This window comes from Coregonus lavaretus (assembly GCF_964263955.1).
Source record: "Coregonus lavaretus genome assembly, chromosome: 25".
NCBI classification, from domain to species: domain Eukaryota; kingdom Metazoa; phylum Chordata; class Actinopteri; order Salmoniformes; family Salmonidae; genus Coregonus; species Coregonus lavaretus.
This window is the reverse complement of record NC_140012.1, coordinates 7,651,749-7,675,877: the sequence shown is the minus strand read 5'-3', so window position 1 is coordinate 7,675,877 and position 24,129 is coordinate 7,651,749. Positions and strand designations below refer to the sequence as shown.

At 45.0% G+C, this 24,129-nt stretch overlaps 1 protein-coding gene across 3 annotated transcripts in view; it reads right to left on the bottom strand.

Moving 5' to 3' along the window:
• The window catches only part of LOC311101140 (retinoic acid receptor alpha-A-like), a 228,165-nt gene that overhangs the window by 15,071 nt on the left and 188,965 nt on the right, over positions 1-24,129 (bottom strand). For all 3 annotated transcript variants that reach the window (XM_084142209.1, XM_084142208.1, XM_084142210.1), the window contains one exon: positions 4,831-4,979. In XM_084142209.1, the coding sequence (XP_083998335.1) occupies positions 4,831-4,979 (149 nt within the window). The remainder of the gene's footprint in view (positions 1-4,830; positions 4,980-24,129) is intronic.

Sequence of the window (24,129 nt, the reverse complement as noted above, 5' to 3'; positions counted from 1 at the left end):
AATGTCTTTTTTTGTTCATGTTTTTTCAGGGCTCCTATACTGCACAACGACAATGAGGAAGTCATTCACTGTTTGGGGTAAATTGATCAAAAACAAGTGAAATCACAAAAAAGGTGTCTGGACCCTTCTATAACATTCTATTTACATAAAAAACAGAGATTTGGTAGTAAAAAAAGAACTTGTCCTTTAATGGACTAAAGAACCACATGTTATGCAGTTTGCATATGCCCTCCTAAAATAGATGTAAACTGTCTGTGACTCCGTTACCAAGCACTAATGAAAGATTCTTTGCATGAAAGATATATTTGAACAATGACTTGTTAGTATTGCATTAAAGCACTAACAAATACCTACAAAAACATACATAGCATTAAGACTTGGCCCTGATTATAAAAAATATATGTCCCTTTTTATAGTGTGAGTGTGACTCTGTTACTTACATATAGGCCCTACCTCTAAACAAATTAGGAGCTACAGTCATAACATTAGCAAAATACACGACAGGAGAACAAGCTAAGACTTCAAAGCCAATGAATAGCCGATATCTAACGACCTGCCAGTGACCCTGGTGTGTCTCCCTGTGATCCGTTGGTGCTCCGACCCTGACAGCCATGGGAGGATTGACCCAGTCCCTTTGACATATAAAAGGGGACAACCAATCCCTCCAATCCCACGCCTCAGGTGGCCCTGGGCCTGGGGATTGGACCTCTCCTCTTGGTCAGCCATTGTTCCCCCCGCGCCCTCCCCTCTCCATCCCCATTAGAAGTCATTGCTTCCTGCGGGCCTTAAGCCTCTTTTTGTATAAGCGCTAATCTGCCAGGCGACAAGAGCCCTCAGCAGGCTTGTCAACCACCCTGCAGTGGTCTGAGGAGAGGAGCGAGGAGAGAGGAAGGAATGGAGGAATGGAGCGGGGGGGTTGTAGTTTAACCTGCTTTTTTGCAATAAGTCAGTCTATGAAAATGCACTTTTTGTTAAAAATATCACTATAACCATGCATAATGCACATTCACTAATAATGACTAACTTCTTATAGCAGGCATTATAGAACATTAACACACGTCTCATAAACAATCTCTCAAGAAAAGCCCACGTGCTAGTGAGTAGCCAGCTAATCTTTATATTTCAAGTCTAGCCAACTTGGATCTATTTGCTTGTTTAATTGTTATGAACACACCCTTCTGTCTTTCTCCAACTGTTTTAACAGCATGCTAGCCTGTCCACTTTGTTCAGATGTTGAAATCAAGCGCCCTACCGTATTTCTCAGAATGAGAACGAGTTGCCAATTCCTTATATAATTGTGTTTTATGCTTATTGCACATTTATAAAACACAGACTAGACAACTAGTACACTGCTCAAAAAAATTAAGGGAACACTAAAATAACACATCCTAGATCTGAATGAATGAAATAATCTTACTAAATACTTTTTTCTTTACATAGTTGAATGTGCTGACAACAAAATCACACCAAATTATCAATGGAAATCTAATGTATCAACCCATGGAGGTCTGGATTTGGAGTCACAATAAAAATTAAAGTGGAAAACCACACTACAGGCTGATCCAACTTTGATGTAATGTCCTTAAAACAAGTCAAAATGAGGCTCAGTAGTGTGTGTGGCCTCCATGTGCCTGTATGACCTCCCTACAACGCCTGGGCATGCTCCTGATGAGGTGGCGGATGGTCTCCTGAGGGATCTCCTCCCAGACCTGGACTAAAGCATCCGCCAACTCCTGGACAGTCTGTGGTGCAACGTGGCGTTGGTGGATGGAGCGAGACATGATGTCCCAGATGTGCTCAATTGGATTCAGGTCTGGGGAACGGGCGGTCCATAGCATCAATGCCTTCCTCTTGCAGGAACTGCTGACACACTCCATCCACATGAGGTCTAGCATTGTCTTGGATTAGGAGGAACCCAGGGCCAACCGCACCAGCATATGGTCTCACAAGGGGTCTGAGGATCTCATCTCGGTACCTAATGGCAGTCAGGCTACCTCTGGCGAGCACATGGAGGGCTGTGCGGCCCCCCAAAGAAATGCCACTCCACACCATGACTGACCCACCGCCAAACCGGTCATGCTGGAGGATGTTGCAGGCAGCAGAACGTTCTCCACGGCGTCTCCAGACTCTGTCACATGTGCTCAGTGTGAACCTGCTTTCATCTGTGAAGAGCACAGGGCGCCAGTGGCGAATTTACCAATCTTGGTGTTCTCTGGCAAATGCCAAACGTCCTGCACGGTGTTGGGCTGTAAGCACAACCCCTACCTGTGGACGTCGGGCCCTCATACCACCCTCATGTTTCTGACCGTTTGAGCAGACACATGCACATTTGTGGCCTGCTGGAGGTCATTTTGCAGGGCTCTGGCAGTGCTCCTCCTGCTCCTCCTTGCACAAAGGCGGAGGTAGCGGTCCTGCTGCTGTGTTGTTGCCCTCCTACGGCCTCCTCCATGTCTCCTGATGTACTGGCCTGTCTCCTGGTAGCGCCTCCATGCTCTGGACACTACGCTGACAGACACAGCAAACCTTCTTGCCACAGCTCGCATTGATGTGCCATCCTGGATGAGCTGCACTACCTGAGCCACTTGTGTGGGTTGTAGACTCTGTCTCATGCTACCACTAGAGTGAAAGCACCGCCAGCATTCAAAAGTGACCAAAACATCAGCCAGGAAGCATAGGAACTGAGAAGTGGTCTGTGGTCACCACCTGCAAAACCAGTCCTTTATTGGGGGTGTATTGCGAATTGCCTATCATTTCCACCTGTTGTCTATTCCATTTGCACAACAGCATGTGACATTTATTGTCAATCAGTGTTGCTTCCTAAGTGGACAGTTTGATTTCACAGAAGTGTGATTGACTTGGAGTTACATTGTGTTATTTAAGTGTTCCCTTTATTTTTTTGAGCAGTGTATAATAAAACAACTATTGAGGACGTGCAACAGGCAACTCAGTCAAGTGGGGCTTTTCTGCCCCCATAAAAGGGCAGGTTAAGGCTTTGTTAACTTTGTATACGGGCGGCAGGTAGCTTAGTGGGTAAGAGCGTTGTGCCAGTAACCGAAAGGTCGCTGGTTCTAATCCCCGAGCCGACTAGGTGAAAAACCTGTCGATGTGCCCTTGAGCAAGGCACTTTACCCTAATTGCTCCTGTAAGTCGCTCTGGAAAAGAGCGTCTGCTAAATGACCAATTAATTAATTAATTAAATTTTAATTAATGTATACGTTTCTTTTAGAGGGCAGGTTAAGTTTAATTGAACGCACAGAGGTGAGACCTTGCCTCGTGCTGCTGTGTTAAAACAGGACTGTGCGTAATCCAGAAACTTTCCGTCATTTCTACTCGCCCTCTCTCCGGTCCTGTCCTTCTGTCCTCTCCATCTTCTCATCTCTCCTCCTTTCCTTCTCACCGTCTACCTAATCCCCCTTTTCGAAACTCTCATCTCCACTCTGGATGCAGCCAGGTTCACTCCTGCAGCGCCTCTCCCCATCTTTCCCCTTCCCTCCCTCCCTCCCTCCCTCCCTCCCTCCCTCCCTCCCTCCCTCCCTCCCTCCATCCATCCATCCATCCCCCTCTCTCTACAAGCCAGGTGTTATCTTCCCTGGGCCCAGCCAGGTGAGGCAGGCCTAATGGCCACCTGTCACCACCACAGCTAGTCATCCAGCCTCCCTCTCTGCCTGCCAGTCTCAGACCATCGCCCTACCCTCAACCTCTTCAACCCTCAGCCCCCAACCTCCATGCATTACAGATGAACATCGAGTCCTCTAGAGCCCCACTGCTAACACAAGCTTTCGCAGGCTTACCCAACTCCACAACCCTGTCTTATGAAACACAGTACTACAGATAAGGAAGCAGAAGCCAGATATCACTTCAGAGTGCAGACGGTTGCCTGACAGGACTGTGTGGAAGGGAGCACACCTGGTGATCTCGTAACACGTCTCACATAAAAGGCTTGCTAGGCCGTATTAATGGTAAGAGCGGGAGGAAAGGACACATATGATAGCCAAGGACGTGCTGGAAACAGAGATAGCATATGACACATACACGGAGAGCGGTGATGACAAGTGCACACGTTGACACTTGCTGAATGAGGGTGTAGCTCCTGGATTAAACGCCACCTGGCAGGAACACCCACTCAAGATAATGACTTCACTTGGAGTTGGACAGATACAGCAGCTAGACTCTCTCAAACTAAAGCCACTTACAGAAGAAATTCTTCATATAGTTCATGAGAAACGTATAGTGCAATATTGAAGCACAGCCCACATGATCTGGCAGTCCCATCATGTATAGATATAGGAGGTTTGAATTACAAGGGGTGCCATAAGCGATGACATAAGCGATGGTCCAGTTCACTATTTTTAGGTCATCCCCAAATGCACCCCAACCAATCTATGTATATTCTGAACTTTAGATAATGCTGATGCTATGAATAGCATGTGTATGAATTATAGGGGTGCTTTGGGGTGACGGCCCCCTGGGACTGTGTACTCCCATTCCAAACCAGGACAAGTGTTATAAATCAACATGGGCACCCCAATATGCATTGAGAACATTGGTCCAGCCCATTTACAGAACACATTTAAATGTTAGTCATTTAGCAGACGCTCTTATCCAGAGCGACATACAGTTAGTGAGTGCATACATTTTCATACTGGCCCCCCGTGAGAATCGAACCCACAACCCTGGCGTTGCAAGCGCCATGCTCTACCAACTGAGCTACAGGGGACACCAGGGGACACCACCCAGAAGCAATGGACAATTTAACCCTGGATCAAATAGTATAGAATGGAATAGAATAGAATAGAATAGAATGTATGGATAGATAAAGGTGTGTCTCACCTTGCAGCCTTCGCAGGCACTGACTCCATAGTGGTATCCCGAGGACTTGTCTTGGCACACGAAGCAGGGCTTATAGACCCGCGGGGGAGGAGGGGGTGATGGCGGGCTTGGCACTATCTCCTCTGAGCTGGTACTCTGTGTCTCTATCGCTGTGGGAGAGAGAAGAGGGGGAGACACACACTTAGTCCACACTCTAATACACACACACACACTTAAAACACACCGTGAACATAGACACAAATACACTCAGCGACAGAGAGGACAAGGACAATATCTTGATAGGCCACTTTTGTATCCTGGACAAGGAAGACTACTCTGGATGTCCTGAATGGCTGTAGAGAGAAACTGGCTCACCCATCAGGGAAGGAACTAGACATACAGTGAGGGAAAAAAGTATTTGATCAACTGCTGATTTTGTAGGTTTGCCCACTGACAAAGACATGATCAGTCTATAATTTTAATGGTAGGTTTATTTGAACAGTGAAAGACAGAATAACACAAAAAAAATCCAGAAAACCACATGTCAAAAATGTTATAAATTGATTTGCATTTTAATGAGGGAAATAAGTATTTGACCCCTCTGCAAAACATGACTTGGTGGCAAAACGCTTGTTGGCAATCACAGAGGTAAGACGTTTCTTGTAGTTGGCCACCAGGTTTGCACACATCTCAGGAGGGATTTTGTTCCACTCCTCTTTGCAGATCTTCTCCAAGTCATTAAGGTTTCGAGGCTGACGTTTGGCAACTCAAACCTTAAGCTCCCTCCACAGATTTTCTTTTTTTTATTTTTTTTTTATAATATGTTTATTATTTTCCAATAAAAATAAAGTAAAAGAGACAGCAATACAAACAATGACATTCATTGTACTGTTGGATGGGATGGCCAGTTTAGAGGACAAAACAAAAGTTAACTCGATTAAGGTCTGGAGACTGGCTAGGCCACTCCAGGACCTTAATGTGCTTCTTCTTGAGCCACTCCTTTGTTGCCTTGGCCATGTGTTTTGGGTCATTGTCATGCTGGAATACCCATCCACGACCCATTTTCAATGCCCTGGCTGAGGGAAGGAGGTTCTCACCCAAGATTTGACGGTACATGGCCCCGTCCATCGTCCCTTTGATGCAGTGAAGTTGTCCTGTCCCCTTAGCAGAAAAACACCCCCAAAGCATAATGTTTCCACCTCCATGTTTGAAGGTGGGGATGGTTTTATTGGGGTCATAGGCAGCATTCCTCCTCCTCCAAACACGGCGAGTTGAGTTGCCAAAGAGCTCGATTTTGGTCTCATCTGACCACAACACTTTCATCCAGTTCTCCTCTGAATCATTCAGATGTTCATTGGCAAACTTCAGACGGGCCTGTATATGTGCTTTCTTGAGCAGGGGGACCTTGCGGGCGCTGCAGGATTTCAGTCCTTCACGGCGTAGTGTGTTACCAATTGTTTTCTTGGTGACTATGTTCCCAGCTGCCTTGAGATCATTGACAAGATCCTCCCGTGTAATTCTGGGCTGATTCCTCACCGTTCTCATGATCATTGCAACTCCACATTTGCGAATAATCGCACCAACTGTTTTCACCTTCTCACCAAGCTGCCTGGCAAAGGTCTTGTAGCCCATTCCAGCCTTGTGTAGGTCTACAATCTTGTCCCTGATATCCTTGGAGACCTCTTTGGTCTTGGCCATGGTGGAGAGTTTGGAATCTGATTGATTGCTTCTGTGGACAGGTGTCTTTTATACAGGTAACAAGCTGAGATTAGGAGCACTCCCTTTAAGAGTGTGCTCCTAATCTCAGCTCGTTACCTGTATAAAACACACCTGGGAGCCAGACATCTTTCTGATTGAGAGGGGGTCAAATACTTATTTCCCTCATTAAAATGCAAATCAATCTATAACATTCATGACATGTGTTTTTCTGGATTTTGTTGTTGTTATTCTGTCTCTCACTGTTCAAATAAACCTACCATTAAAATTATAGACTGTTAATTTCTTTGTCAGTGGGCAAATGTACAAAATCAGCAGGGGATCAAATACGTTTTTCCCTCACTGTAACAGTATTCTCTCTCTGTGTGAATGAATGGTGCTTCTAGCGAGGAAGAATGTTCTGCTGGACTGGCATCAATTACGCCCTGTTGTATAAAAGTTAGTGTACATTCTTTTATTTTATTTTTTATTTTTTAGGGGGTAGATCAGCTTTAATATTGCAGATGGATTGTAACTTCCATCAATGTAATTGTCTGCATCACTTCCAATCCCCCATATGTTTTTTCTCTCACATACATACATATATATATACATATATATATATATATATATACATACATACAGTGGGGAAAAAAGTATTTAGTCAGCCACCAATTGTGCAAGTTCTCCCACTTAAAAAGATGAGAGAGGCCTGTAATTTTCATCATAGGTACACGTCAACTATGACAGACAAAATGAGAATTTTTTTTCCAGAAAATCACATTGTAGGATTTTTTATGAATTTATTTGCAAATTATGGTGGAAAATAAGTATTTGGTCAATAACAAAAGTTTCTCAATACTTTGTTATATACCCTTTTTTGGCAATGCCACAGGTCAAACGTTTTCTGTAAGTCTTCACAAGGTTTTCACACACTGTTGCTGGTATTTTGGCCCATTCCTCCATGCAGATCTCCTCTAGAGCAGTGATGTTTTGGGGCTGTCGCTGGGCAACACGGACTTTCAACTCCCTCCAAAGATTTTCTATGGGGTTGAGATCTGGAGACTGGCTAGGCCACTCCAGGACCTTGAAATGCTTCTTAAGAAGCCACTCCTTCGTTGCCCGGGCGGTGTGTTTGGGATAATTGTCATGCTGAAAGACCCAGCCACGTTTCATCTTCAATGCCCTTGCTAATGGAAGGAGGTTTTCACTCATAATCTCACGCTACATGGCCCCATTCATTCTTTCCTTTACACGGATCAGTCGTCCTGGTCCCTTTGCAGAAAAACAGCCCCAAAGCATGATGTTTCCACCCCCATGCTTCACAGTAGGTATGGCGTTCTTTGGATGCAACTCAGCATTCTTTGTCCTCCAAACACGACGAGTAGATTTTTTATCAAAAAGTTATATTTTGGTTTCATCTGACCATATGACATTCTCCCAATCCTCTTCTGGATCATCCAAATGCACTCTAGCAAACTTCAGACGGGCCTGGCTTAAGCAGGGGGAAACGTCTTTCACTGCAAGATTTGAGTCCCTGGCGGTGTAGTGTGTTACTGATGGTAGGCTTTGTTACTTTGGTCCCAGCTCTCTGCAGGTCATTCACTAGGTCCCCCCGTGTGGTTCTGGGATTTTTGCTCACCGTTCTTGTGATCATTTTGACCCCACGGGGTGAGATCTTGCGTGGAGCCCCAGATCGAGGTAGATTATCAGTGGTCTTGTATGTCTTCCATTTCCTAATAATTGCTCCCACAGTTGATTTCTTCAAACCAAGCTGCTTACCTATTGCAGATTCAGTCTTCCCAGCCTGGTGCAGGTCTACAATTTTGTTTCTGGTGTCCTTTGACAGCTCTTTGGTCTTGGCCATAGTGGAGTTTGGAGTGTGACTGTTTGAGGTTGTGAACAGGTGTCTTTTATACTGATAACAAGTTCAAACAGGTGCCATTAATACAGGTAACGAGTGGAGGACAGAGGAGCCTCTTAAAGAAGAAGTTACAGGTCTGTGAGAGCCAGAAATCTTGCTTGTTTGTAGTTGACCAAATACTTATTTTCCACCATAATTTGCAAATAAATTCATTAAAAATCCTACAATGTGATTTTCTGCATTTTTTTCTCTCAATTTGTCTGTCATAGTTGACGTGTACCTATGATGAAAATTACAGGCCTCTGAAATATTTTTAAGTGGGAGAACTTGCACAATTGGTGGCTGACTAAATACTTTTTTCCCCCACTGTATATATATATATATACACATATATACATATATATATATATATATATATATACACACACACATTTTAGTCATTTAGCAGACCATAAATACACATACATATACACATAAATACATATATATATATATATACACACACATATCCTTTAAAAAAATATATTTTCCTTTATTACTTTCCAACCCCACCACCCCTTCCCTAATTGGAGTAAACTAGTGAACAACAATGCTTAGGCCTCTACTTCCAGCTTATACATACTATATACATTTTATCGACACAGTCAATTTAACAATAATTCTATTTTGTTTGTTTTTACTCATGAACTTCCTCTACCCTCAACCTCTCCGATCATTTTCATGATGTCACGAATTCAGCCGAGGCTGCCCCTCCTCCTTGCTCGGGCAGGTTTCGGCATTCGTTGTCACCGGCTTACTAGCCACTACCGCTCCATTTATCATCACTCCATTTGTCTTGTCTTGTCTTGTCAATCACACACACCTGGTACTCATTCCCTCATTAGTCTGTGTATAAGTGTTCCCTCTGCCCCCTTGTCCTTTGTGAGTGATTGTTCATTGTGAGAGTGAGTAGCTCGGTTGAGCTACTCTTTCCTTGTATGTAGCCAAGGTGGATTTTCCCTTGTGCTAGTTTCGTTTTGACGCTTGCTGCGCTTTATTCATGTACACTGAATAAACTCCGGATTTCGGTGTTTTACCTCCTGCGCATGACTCCGTCATTCACACCCCTCTGCTGCGCACTGTACCATACCCATATACTTCCCTGATTACATGAGAGTTCACAAGTGTAAGGCGCTAGCAGATTCAGGCGCAGCTGGGAACTTTATGGATAAAACTTTCGCACGCCGCCAGGGCATTTCATTAGTTCCCCTATCCATTCCACACCCCATCAGAGCACTTGATAGTTGACCATTAGGGTCCGGGTTGATAAAGGAAGTCACGGTACCAGTCACCATGATCACACAGGAGACGCATTGTGAGCAGGTCACTTTTTCCATCATTGAGTCTCCTGCTTTCCCTGTGGTGTTAGGTATTCCGTGGCTAGCACTTCACAACCCCATTTCTCATGGCCGCAGAGGGTTCTCACGGGGTGGTCACGAGAGTGTCAGGGTAGGTGTCTGGGTGTTTCCGTTGGTGCAACCATGGTGGAAAGTCCAGACAGTGCCTCCACCGTGCGCATTCCCCCCGAATACCATGATCTGGCACAACTTTTCTCCAAGAAAAAAGCAACTAAATTGACACCTCATCAGACGGGGGATTGCGCAATAAACCTTTGGGTAGACGCTGTACCTCCCAGGAGTCATGTGTATCCCCTGTCGCAGGCAGAGACGGAGGCTATGGAGACATACGTCACCGAGTCCCTGCGCCAGGGGTACATACGTCCCTCCACTTCACCCGCCTCCTCAAGTTTCTTTTTTGTGAAGAAGTAAGACGGCGGTCTGCGCGCGTGCATTGACTATCGACCACTGAACAGGGAGACGATTAGATTTAGTTATCCTCTCCCCCTCATTCCGTCAGTGGTTGAGTCATTGCATGGAGCGCGGTTCTTCACTAAATTAGATCTCAGGAGTGTGTACAACCTGGTGCGTATCCGAGAGGGAGATGAGTGGAAGACAGCATTCAGCACAACCACGGGGCATTATGAATACCTGGTGATGCCCTATGGTTTGATGAATGCTCCCTCAGTCTTCCAGTCCTTTGTGAACGAGGTGTTTGGGGACATGCTTGGTCGCGGTGTAGTGGTCTACATCGATGACATCTTGGTGTATTCCGCTACGCGCCGAGCATGTGTCCCTGGTTCGCAAAGTACTGGCCCGACTGTTGGAAAATGACCTTTATGCCAAGGCAGAGAAGTGTATGTTTTTTTCCAGCAGTCCGTCTCCTTCCTCGGATACCGCATTACCACCTCAGGTGTGGAGATGGAGGGAGATAGCATTTCAGCCGTGCGTCATTGGCCGACTCCAACCAGAGTAAAGGAGGTGCAGCGCTTCCTTGGCTTCACCAACTATTATCTGAGGTTTATCTGGGGCTTTGGCAAGGTCGCAGCTCCCTTTACATCTCTGTTGAAGGGTGGGCTGTCCCGGCTCCACTGGTCTGCTGAGGCTGACAGGGCCTTCAGTAACCTGAGGGAACTGTTCACCTCGGCCCCGGTACTGGCCCACTCCGATCCATCACTACCGTTCCTAGTGGAGGTGGATGCGTCTGAGGTTGGGATGGGAGCAGTCCTGTCTCAACGCTCGGGCACGCCACCCAAGCTCCGCCCCTGTGCGTTCTTCTCAAAGAAGCTCAGCCCGGCGGAGCAGAACTACGGTGTTGGTGATCGGGAGCTGTTGGCTGTTGTCCGAGCTCTGACCGTGTGGAGACATTGGCTCGAGGGGGCGAAACACCCATTCCTCGTCTGGACGGACCACCGTAACCTAGAGTACATCCGGGCAGCGAGGAGGCTGAACCCTTGCCAAGCCAGGTGGGCCCTATTCTTCACCCGGTTTGATTTCACACTGTCATACATTCCGGGTACGAAGAACGTGAAGGCAGACGACTGTCCCGGCTGTATGATACAGAGGAGAGGCCCAGAGACAATATCCCCATACTGCAAGACTCATGCATTGTGGCGCCGGTAGTATAGGCGATGGACGCGGATATAGCGCAGGCATTACGCACAGATCCATCTCCACCGCAGTGTCCAGCTGGGCTGCAGTACGTGCCTGCGCTTATCCGTGATCGTCTGATCTACTGGGCACACATGTCACCCTCCTCTGGTCACCCAGGTATCGGTCGTACAGTGCACTGCCTGACCGGAAAGTACTGGTGGCCTACCTTGGCTAAGGACGTGAGGGTGTATGTTTCCTCCTGCTCAGTGTGCGCCCAGAGTAAGGCACCTCCCAGCAGGTAAGTTAAAACCTTTACCAGTTCCACAATGACCATGGTCTCATTTGAGTGTTGATTTTTTAACTGATCTGCCTCTCTCTCTCAAGGGAACACCACCATCCTGGTCATTGTGGACCGCTTTTCGAAGTCCTGCCGCCTCCTTCCTCTGCCCGGTCTCCCCACGGCTCTGCAAATTGCGGAGGCCCTGTTTACACACGTCTTCCGGCACTACGGGGTACCAGAGGATATAGTGTCTGACCGAGGTCCCCAGTTCACATCCAAGGTCTGGAAGGCGTTCATGGAACGTCTGGGAGTCTTGGTCAGCCTGACCTCTGGGTTCCACCCTGAGAGTAATGGGCAGGTGGAACAGGTAAATCAGGAGAGTGGTCGGTGTTCCTGCCATGGGCAGAATATGCCCAGAACTCTCTCCGCCACTCCTCTACGAACCTAACGCCATTTCAGTGTGTTTTAGGTTATCAACCGGCTCTGGCACCGTGGCACCAGAGCCAGACTGACGCTCCTGCGGTGGATGACTGGTTTCGGCGCGCGGAGGAGACATGAAACGCTGCCCATGTTCACCTCCAACGCGCCGTGCGTCGTCAGAAGGCCAACGCTGACCGTCACCGCAGTGAGGCCCCCGTCTTTGTACCGGGGGATCGGGTCTGGCTCTCGACCCGGAATCTGCCCCTCCCTACTCTTTCCTTGTATGTAGTCAAGGTGGATTTTCCCTTGTGCTAGTTTCGTTTTGACGCACTGAATAAACTCTGGATTTCTGTGTTTTACCTCCTGCGCCTGACTGTCATTCACACATGATGTCCATCCGGTTTGCTTCTATATGCCATATCTTTCTAACTGTGCTCTTTCACAAAAGCTCTCAACCTATAACCTATATTCTTATTATGGACATATTATGCTTTACATTAGTTATCTTGTTGTTATTAGTTGTTGTTAGTTGTTATTAGTCCCATCCTTCAACTCCATTCAACACCACCCATCTATCTCTTAACACCATCCATATTGGATTTCTATTTGCCATATATTTTTCAACTATACTGTGATGTTTTACAAAAGTTCTGAACCCTTCTATTCTCATTGTTTCTACAGATTGTAAATTGAAAATAAACATTTTTGCTAAAAGTATTATTATATTATTGATCAATTGACTAGGACTTTTCAGATCACCCAGTAATGCTATCTGCAAGGTTAGCTCCAGGTAAATATTGCAATCCTTTAGCCATTCCTGGACCTGTGTCCAAAAATAAGCTACAAATGGACAGTACCAAACCAAATGATCTACTGATTCTGTCTCTTCGCAGCAAAATCTGCAGAGATGGGAAGATTGTGTCCCCCATATAAATAACATTCTATTGGTAGCAAGAATTTTATATAATAATTTAAATGTAAAGATTCTAAGTTTTGAATCCGGCGTCGTTTTGCGCATCAGTTCATAAACACTATGCCATGGAATCGGTACGTCAAAAATCTCTTCCCATGTAATCTATATGGGATAGCTGTCAATCCTTTGGTCCTTAAATGAAACTGGTATACTTTTTTATTCATCACAATTTTACACCCTGTTGTAGAAGAGTTAAGTGTATAAAGGTTCTGGTGTACATTGTCACCAAGAGTGTGTGGGTGAAATTGAGTGGTTTCATCATGTTTTCTCAAAGAGAGAAAAGGGAAGGTGACCTTAGCTAAGGTCAAGGTGGACATTCAGAACCAGATACCCCAAGGCTATCCACACGGAGTCACCCTCCCGACCTTCACTCTCTTTCTCCATCTTGCCATCATCCTCTCTCTCCCTCTATCTCTCTGGGGCAAATAATAAACAAGACTAAAAGACAGGAGTCACTCTCCTCCTCCCCCCCTGAGATAATCAGTCGGTATCCCTTGATACGAGACCTAAGATGATTATTCTTGAGATAGATAGGAACGAACAGCTGACTGAAGACGGTGCGGCCGGGCATTTGAGTCCGTTTCTGTGGTAACATGGACTCTTAACGTGATGAAACTTTCTTGCTCCTGGCTGAAAGAAAGCAAGGTGTTGTAGCAAACGAGTCTTCAGTTACCTAAGCAATGGCTGCCTGGTATTGTGATGCAATAACTTCCATGGTAATGTAGAATGTTAATTCAAATTATGTTAACTGATGTATCTCATGCAATGGAAAGTATTTTTTTGTAATGTAAGTTGAATAAACAAATCACAGCACATATTGATGGGTACATTCACAATGGCCACTAGTAGGGTTGGGCGGTTTCCAGATTTTCATATCGTCATACCATCCTCCTCTCATTGTGGGATTTACGGTATTACTGGCTTAGTAAACAAGGGGGTGCCAAAAAATGCAAAAAATACCATTGGCCATCTGTTACCAGAATGCTAAGAAAATTAGCACAAGTAATTGCGAATTTCCATGGAGGCTGCTAGCTAAATATGCTAACGATAGAGAACGAAAATAAACAAATTGCAAAGACTCATTAAGTTATACATACAGTGCATTCGGAAAGTAATCAGACCCCTTCCCATTTTACAAATGTTGTTACGTTACAGCCTTATTCTAAAATGTATTAAATAAACATTTCTCTGCAATCTAATACAAATGTATCTACACACAATATCCCATAATGGCAAAGCGAAAACAGGTTGAGAAATGTTTGCACATTTATAAAAAATAAAAAACAGAAATACCTTATTTACATAACTATTCAGACCGTTTGCTATGAGACTCAAAACTTAGCTCAAGTGCATCCTGTTTCCATTGATCATCCTTGAGATGTTTCTAGAACTTGATTAGAGTCCATCTGTGGTAAATTCAATTGATTGGACATGATTTGGAAAGGCACACACCTGTCTATATAAGGTCCCACAGTTGATGGTGCATGTCAGAGCAAAAAAAACAAGCCATGAGGTCAAAAGGAATTGTCCGTAGAGCTCCGAGACAGGATTGTGTTGAGGCACAGATCTGGGAAGGGTACCAAAACATTTCTGCAGCATTGAAGGTCCCCAAGAACACAGTGGCTTCCATCATCCCTAAATGGAAGAAGTTTGTAACCACCAAGACCCTTCCTAGAGCTGGCCGCCCGGCCAAACTGAGCAATCGGGGGGAAAGGGCCTTGGTCAGGGAGGTGACCAAGAAACCAATGGTCACTCTGACAGAGCTCCAGAGTTCCTCTATGGAGATGGGAGAACCATCTCTGCAGCATTCCACCAATCAGGCCTTTATGGTAGGCACGTCAGCCCACTTGGAGTTTGCCAAAAGGCCCACAAAGGACTCTCTGACCATGAGAAACAAGAATCTCTGGTCTGATGAAACAAAGTTTAAACCTATTGGCCTGAATGACCAGCTTCACATCTGGAGGAAACCTGGCACCATCCCTACGGTGAAGCATGGTGGTGGCAGCATCATGCTGTGGGGATGTTTTTCAGCGGCAGGGACTGGGAGACTAGTCAGGAGCAAAATACAGAGAGATCCTTGATGAAAACCTGCACCAAAGCGCTCAGGACCTCAGACTGGGGCGAAGGTTCACCTTCCAACAGGACAACGACCCTAAGCACACAGCCAAGACAATGCAGGAGTGGCTTCGGGACAAGTCTCTGAATGTCCTTGATTGGCCCAGCCAGAGCCTGGACTTCAGCCCGATTGAACATCTCTGGAGAGACCTGAAAATAGCTGTGCAGCGACGCTCCCCATCCAACCTGACAAACCTTGAGAGGATCTGCAGAGAAGAATTGGAGAAACTCCCCAAATACAGGTGTGCCAAGCTTGTAGCGTCATACCCAAGAAGACTCACGGCTGTAATCGCCACCAAAGGTGCTTCAACAAGGTACTGAGTAAAGGGTCTGAATACTTATGTAAATGTAATATTTCAGTTTTCTATTTTTAATACAACAATTCTAAAAACGTGTTTTTGCTTTGTCATTATGGGGTATTGTGTGTAGATTGAGTAAGGCTGTAGCGTAACAAAATGTGGAAAAAGTGAAGGGGTCTGAATACTTTCCGAATGCACTGTAGGTAGGATCTACCGAATGTCATTTTTGGTGAGTTTAGACATTTGCAAGCGGATGTGAACGAGAGACATTGTGCAAAAGTTTTGAGGCATGCTTGTCTGCTCTGAAGCAGCATGTGTACATGCTGTGTTTGTCTGGAGTTGCTAGGGCAATGGGCCTGCCTGCTCTGCTTGGAGAAGATGGGGGAGGAGCAGACAGGCCGAGAACAGAGAGGAGAAAAATGCAAGGAAATCAAAAGATAGCAGTGGCAGCTGTACAGATAACTCATCCGAAGGGCTTTGACTTTTCAAACACGGCAGAAAGCTTACACAATATGATGCCCCATCACCTTATTAATTCAGTAAATTACTTAGACAAGTAGCAAGTTAGGGGTCATGTTAACGCATCATTCTTCATTTTTCATGCAGGAAAAAAAAGAAATAGGCTTAAGAAATCTCATGCTGCATTTTGTAAACGCAGAACTAAAATGCTTCTTATTGTAATTTCTGCTGGGCATCACACTAATTTTGTGCTTGAGCGCTATGACTGATGACCGACTCTCCTGTACTTTTCTCGGTGTAGCCAGACTACTTTTCTCTGCTAAAACAACTAAGCAAAACATTAGGAAATGTTATGTGTTTCTATGATAAACATTAGAAATATAATGGTCATGCATCGTTTTTGCAAAAGATTAATTTACTTGTGTGGCTGCCAGCCAATTGGCGTTCCACTTCTGTTCATGAAAATTAAGCTATTTTCTGCCGAATGTGTTGCACTAATGTAAAACTATAGTTGCACGTCCCTGATCACTCTATTTAAGTAAAAAAAAAAACTTGACTTACAATATAAAAAGCGACCCCTGTCATTGCATAGCTGGACTCACCTGCTCCTGTTTTCTCCCGTTGTGCTAGTTACAAACACGTTACTGGCTCAACTGTTCAGGGGAACTACAAAGCTTCATAATGTAAAATAATGTGAAGGGTTAAATGAAGAACGTGCTTTATCTCCTAACACATTGCACAAGTTGACCTCAGGCATGTACTTAAAGTAGCTACAAATATTAAAATGTATAGAAAAAGTTCAAAGAAATAGTATCAACGGTATTGAAAAACCATCCTGTCAACATGCAGTCAGGAGTGGAGAAAAGGTGCGTCCCACAAATGTTGCTATTCAAACGGTTATTACGGAGACCGCGGTCATTTCGCTGGCCAATTACCATCATCCAAAACTCCATTGCCACCACAGACCTAGACACGTACAAGCAGACGTGCGTGCCCGCATGAACACGTATAAAATGTACAATAATCAAGGTTGCGTAAGCACAATTATATAACATGTTCTGTGCTGTGTAATTATTATATTGTATAATGCGTGCGTTTTTCTGTGTTGTGTACATGTGTAGTGTGTGTGCTCTGCGTCATGATCTCTACCCTCTTCCCCCCCCCCTCCGTCAGCTCTGGGAGTAGGGATTGTGACGTCTCGGTCTCGGAGCTGCCCAGAGGCCCAGGTCGTGTGTAAATAAGCGATCTATATTTAACACATGGCTCACAGGTTCACCAGGCCTGCAGTACAGCTGTGAATAGACTACACGTGACGCCACAGACAGGCGCTCTGGATGGAAACACACACACAGTCCAACACTCTCGCTCTCACGGTCTTGTGAGCACAGACCCAAAACACACTTACATCCATCGTCCACCTGAACACACTCTCTTCCTCTCTCCCTCACAGACACAGCTTGGGCTCTCCTTTTAATGTGTCTATGGATGTACATGCTCCTGAAAAACACTCGGGAAGAGTATATTCGGACAACTAAAATAAACCAGGCTGATGCACACCAATATGCTCATGCTCACCGCTGGAAAAACATTATAGAAATATTATGTTAAAACCAACCCCAGATTCTCCCGATATCTCCCATATCAGGAGGCAAACATTCAGAATATCCAAATGTGTTTCAGATCCTGATAGCAATAACGCAGCTAACTGTAAAGACAACACCAATGAAGCTCACATTGCAGGGACCAACAGCAACACTAATCAGACCCGGGATAAAGACAATCTCACTCCCGTCTCTCACTGAAAACTGGAAGAATAATGGAGAGACCTCTGTCTTCAACAGACAAGTAGCATATTGTAACATGTGAGAATACTTTTCCAGTATTACTGATCTATTGATTGACAGTATATGTGGCCTCTTAGTTTTTTTAGCATTAGGGGACAAACTGAAGTTTATTTAGCCAGTGTGGCTACTGGCTATCTAGCTACTGTACAACCTAGGGTGGTCTATTAGTCAACCCTACTGTACCCATAACTCCCTCATCATACCAGCAATGTTCCACAGTTATTATGAGATCAGTTCTGTGGGTTTCTGCTAAATGCCACACGCACCCTTGTGACTCTCTACAGAATGCCATGCCGGGTTCTTACCCAGTCAAGACAAAACCACACACACACAGGACACAGACTCAACGGGGCACTAACCACACCACCGGTGTATGGAAAATGACCTTTAAAAACCTTCTCATCTCAGGAAAACTTTTTTATCTCCAGGGGGGTCTTGCCTGTGTGTAAACACAAACCAGCCCGGGAAGCACTTCAAAGCCTATGATAGGCCTGTGCCTTTAAAATACTTTTATAGAGGAAATTAAAGGTGATCTCGCAAATGTTCCCTGGGGACTCCACTTCTGTATGTGCCCCCATTGCACTCACTGGTTCTTTTAAAGGCATTTTTATTGTCATTCATCAGCCATGGAAAGTGACCTATAAAATGACTAGGGTTCAAAGCCTAAAGGATGCAGCCAATATGGAAGCACCTGTATGGCCAAAAGCGAGGCTGTATGATGAATCTTTAGCAGGGAGTCTGGTAGGTAGTTAACTATAAAGTCTATAGCCCTCCTATAGTAACCAGGCCTGGGCAAGACCGGAGGCAAAGTGACAGTTTACTGCAGTCTTACTCACTGCAACTCACATGGCCCTCCACCATGGTCCCGGAGAGAGAGAGGGAGAGACGGGCAGAGCAGGAAAAACGTGATGTTATGTATGCCTAACTCTCGGCTATACAGTTGAAGTCGGATGTTTACATACACTTAGGTTGGAGTCATCAAAACTCGGTTTTTCAACCACTCCACAAATTTCTTGTTAACAAACTATAGTTTTGGCAAGTCTGTTAGGATATCTACTTTGTGCATGACAAGTAATTTTTCCAAAAATTGTTTACAGACAGATTATTTCACTTATAATTCACTTTATCACAATTCCAGTGGGTCAGAAGTTCACATACACTAAGTTGATTGTGCCTTTAAACAGCTTGGAAAATTCCAGAAAATGATGTCATGGATTTAGAAGCTTCTTATAAGCTAATTGACATCATTTGAGTCAATTGGAGGTGTACCTATGGATGTATTTCAAGGCCTACCTTCAAACTCAGTGCCTTGCTTGACATCATGGGAAAATCAAAGAAATCAGCCAAGACCTCAGAAAACAATTGTAGACCTCCACAAGTCTGGTTCATCCTTGGGAACAATTTCCAAACGCCTGAAGGTTCCACCTTCATACATTTACATTTTAGTCATTTAGCAGACGCTCTTATCCAGAGCGACTTACAGTTAGTGCATAATTAAATAAATAAAAAATTCATACCCCCGTGGGAATCGAACCCACAACCCTGGCGTTGCAAACGCCATGCTCTACGAACTGAGATACATCCCCTGCCGGCCATTCCCTCCCCTACTCTAGACGACGCTGGGCCAATTGTGCGCCGCCCCATGTGTCTCCCGGTCGCGGCCGGCTACGACAGAGCCTGGATTGGAACCAGGATCTCTAGTGGCACAGCTAGCACTGCGATGCAGTGCCTTAGACCACTGCGCCACTCGGGTTCATCTAGTATAAACACCATGGGACCACGCAGCCGTCATACCACTCAGGAAGTAGACGCGTTCTGTCTCCTAGAGATGAACATACTTTGGTGCAAATCAATCCCAGAACAGCAGCAAAGGACCTTGTGAAGATGCTGGAGGAAACAGGTACAAAAGTATCTATATCCACAGCAAAACGAGTCCTATATTGACATAACCTGAAAGGCCGCTCAACAAGGAAGAAGCCACTGCTCCAAAACCGCCATAAAAAAGCCAGACTACGGTTTGCAACTGCACATGGGGACAAAGATCGTACTTTTTGGAGAAATGTGCTCTGGTCTGATGAAACAAAAATAGAACTGTTTAGCCATAATGACCATCGTTATGTTTGGAGGAAAAGGGGGGGGGGGGGGCTTGCAAGCCGAAGAACACCATCCCAACCGTGAAGCACGGGGTGGCAGCATCATGCTGTGGGGGTGCTTTGCTGCAGGAGGGTCTGGTGCACTTCACAAAATAGATGGCATCACGAGGAAGGAAAATTATGTGGATATATTGAAGCAACATCTCAAGACATCAGTCAGGAAGTTAAAGCTTGGTCACAAATGGGTCTTCCAAATGGACAATGACCCCAAGCATACTTCCAAAGTTGTGGCAAAATGGCTTAAGGACAACAAAGTCAAGGTATTGGAGTGGCCATCACAAAGCCCTGACCTCAATCCTATAGAAAATGTGTGGGCAGAACTGAAAAAGCGTGTGCGAGCAAGGAGGCCTACAAACCTGACTCAGTTACACCAGCTCTGTCAAAAGGAATGGGCCAAAATCTACCCAACTTATTGTGGGAAGCTTGTGGAAGGCTACCCGAAACGTTTGACCCAAGTTAAACAATTTAAAGGCAATGCTACCAAATACTAATTGAGTATATGTAAACTTCTGACCCACTGGGAATGTGATGAAAGAAATAAAAGCTGAAATAAATCATTCTCTCTACTATTATTCTGACATTTCACATTCTTAAAATAAAGTGGTGATCCTAACTGACCTAAGACAGGGAATCTTTACTAGGATTAAATGTCAGGAATTGTGAAAAACTGAGTTTAAATGTATTTGGCTAAAGTGTATGTAAACTTCCGACTTCAACTGTACCTTTGTGTAGTGCTTCATACTGTAAGCTCATCCAAACGAGTTTGCCATTTATCATGACTTCCCTTTATTGCTGTGCATACATGAGGTAAACAGTATTAACCATGTTATGTATTGGTTTACTTTACCCAGAGGACAAGCTTAGAGGAAAGTTGAAATACAGCAAACACTAAAATCTGCATTAATGAAATAGGGTCCGCTATTCGTTTCAACTGGTGATGGGAGACAAGAAGAAGCGAGCGAGCTTAGAGACTTTTCTTCCCATCATGACGTGGATCAGGGAACAGGTCACATGCTAGTAAACAAAACGTCACCATTTATCAGCTAGACAGTAATGAATAGCTCAGGGGCAGTTAAAGAGAGATGCACTCAGAGCACCCTCTTTTTCATTTGGGGTGGGATGAAGAGTTGAGGAGGGAGGGATGCAATCTTTTGCTTTCATTGCCCTTTGTTGTTGTCATCAGTGTTCAGTCTTTGCTGATGCCATTGGCCCTGGCTGGCAGTCATTGCGCTCATGTCAAACAAATTAAACCTAAATAGAGCACTCTTTACGTAACACACCACATTTTCTCTCATTAGCAAAAGCCCATTCGCCATTTCCCTCTACTCTCTCTGATGTGGAGCCATTACAACCCTGCATTATTACCGGGACATTCATCCATATTAAAGCTGCCTTCATTAGACATATGCATAGAAACACACACATAAATGTACAGTGCGCACTGTACAGCCATTCAACTATCCACTGAGCACCCACCACCACACGCACAAATACTAACTGTCCTAATGAGAGCACACGTTCTTTTTTTTATAAAACATCTGGGACAGAAGGACAAGTCTGCGAGGGGACTGGCTACTGTAATTAAACACAATGGCTCAGTTCTGGAGCGCAGAGCAGAGCTGTGGAGAGCGGAACAATGGTGGGCCTGTGGGATGGAGAGGGCTGACTCAGAGGACAGAGCACACATAGCCTGCTACTACTGCACAGGGCCACACCAGCTCTACCAAAGCACAGACAATAGAGTACATCTGGGCAGTTCTTTTTATTTATTTAACCTTTATTTAACTAGGCAAGTCAGTTAAGAACAAATTCTTTTTTACAATGACGGCCTACACCGGCCAAACCCGGACGACGCTGGGCCAATTGTGTGCCGCCCTATGGGACTCCCAATCACGGCCAGGTTGTGATACAGCCTGGAATTGAACCAGGGGGTCTGTAGTGACGCCTCAAGCACTGAGATGCAGTGCCTTAAACCGCCGCGCCACTCGGGAGCCCAGGCCTGGTTACTGATAAGGCTAACTAAGCCTCTGTAGGCACCATGAAAGAGAGGGTAACTTAGCTATACTGTATAAGGGTCAGCTAGATCGAGGAAAGGCTAGATCCAATTCCAATCATCTCGACCTCCTAACCTCTATGAGTATGTTTACATATTAAACTGATTATGGCAGTAGGCAGATTCTGCAATAGTCATATAATCACCTTACTCTGCTTATCTTAAATCGGCGAACGGTCAAAATCGAAGTAAGTATACGCCGATTAAAACACCTGGTTTTCTGAGCAATCTTTCAAATTATTAGGACATGTAAACACCTTAATCGGCGTCCAGCGGTGTATTTGATCTGAGCATGTGCTAGCACCAGCCCAGCGAGCCTCCCTGTTTAGCGCGGATGAAGTGTGTTTGGAACAACTGAATGAATGCGTCTTATAAGTCGCTTTCACATACCAACTTTATATGTCTGAACTCAGAATCAAATATGCTTCACAAAAATAACACGGTCGCTGTGGTAGAAGGTTTATTTTGATTGCCGATTTTCTGCATTTATCAGAGTGCCATCCGGTAGCTTGACTTCAGAGGTGTCCATGTAAACAGGATTATTAGGGACATTGGAAAGCATGTAAACGTTTTAAATCGAACTATGATATTAATCTGATTATCCACAATAATCACATTATTGTGCGCATGTAACCATACTCTATGACTAGTATGACCATGATACAACGACTCCTTGATTTCTCAGAATTCCCTTTGATGTTCACATTCCCAGACAAACAATCAAAAACAAGTGTGTTTTGTTTGTCGGCAGCCAAAACATGTTAAATGGGTTAATTTAATGTGCTTACACAGCAGCAGCACTCAAAGCACCAGTGATTTCATTAGCTTGAGTGTTAAGAGTCATAATGTTGCTCTTCAGATTCCCTTTGCATATCTGATGAGTCACAAGTGCACTTCAACCGTTGTGCTCACATTAGACATCTCTTCAGTACTCAGTTAAACTGAAGATTAGACCGAACAGCAGGACAAAGGGATGATTCAAAGAAGAGGCATAGCACATCTAATAATCACAAAAAGGTAGGCTATATCAAAGGTTCTGATAACAAACAGAAACTAGCCTGATTACCAGTCAGTTTCACTCCTCTGTCATTGGCTAGAGCAGAAACAGAGTGGCACCCAGACTATATAAAGACAACCATACAGACAACACCACTGGCCATCTTGTAATAAAGCTAGGTATGAGTGGCTCAAACCAGGCCTTGTTCTTTGGCCGGTTCCTGGTCTGTGTAAGGCTCAGGTCTGGGTTATAGGCCAGGGAGATGTGATTACCCTCATCCCCATGGGTGACTGGGCCCAGCTGTGAAGCATATTAATGAGATTTCAGCGTAATTAGGGGGAATGGTAACTACATTAACCAACGGGCTGTCGAGGCTAGCAGTCGTCTGGCAGGGTGAGGGGGCATTCGCGGGGTCTTCCAGTGTCCTGTCCTTTACGACCAGTCACAGGATTCTGTGTTTCCACTGTCTTTTCTATTAGATTAGACCCCAGACACGCACAGAGCAGACGGTCATAACTAAGAGCCTCTCTGTTTGGTCTCCAGACACTATTCTAGTCCATGCCACAGGCTGGTAGACACAGACAGACATATTAGGGACTCTTTGATGTCAGACCAAAATAATGAACTGAGAACATGATTGAGAACGGATGGAAAGTGTCTCGTCTATAGAAAAGGGGTATATAGTTATAGTCAAAAGTATCATAGTTCTCAAGAGACCAGACAGGCTTCACATTTAGAGACCTTTGAAATGTGGGTAAGCAGGAAGACACACACACTGGAGGTTGCTTTGTCAGCGTTCTACTAACTGCTGGGGAAAATGGGGCCATTTCCTACCTCGGAGGGAAATCCTGCCATTCAACAGCACAACTTGAAGCCAGCTCCTGAAGAACTAATAGATCAATATAATCTCAACACATAGTTGAAGACACGACAGACGAGCCAGAGAAAGAGGGGTTACCCAGGGGCAAGGGCTCTCTCTTTCTTGGTCTCTCTCTCTCTCTCTCTCTCTCTCTCTCTCTCTCTCTCTCTCTCTCTCTCTCTCTCTCTCTCTCTCTCTCTCTCTCTCTCTCTCATCCTCTCTCTCTCGCTCTCTCTCTCTCTCTCTCTCTCTCTCTCTCTCTCTCCTCTCTCTCTCTCTCTCTTCTCCTCTCTCCTCCTCTCTCTCTCTCTCTCTCCTCTCTCTCCTCTCTCTCTCTCCT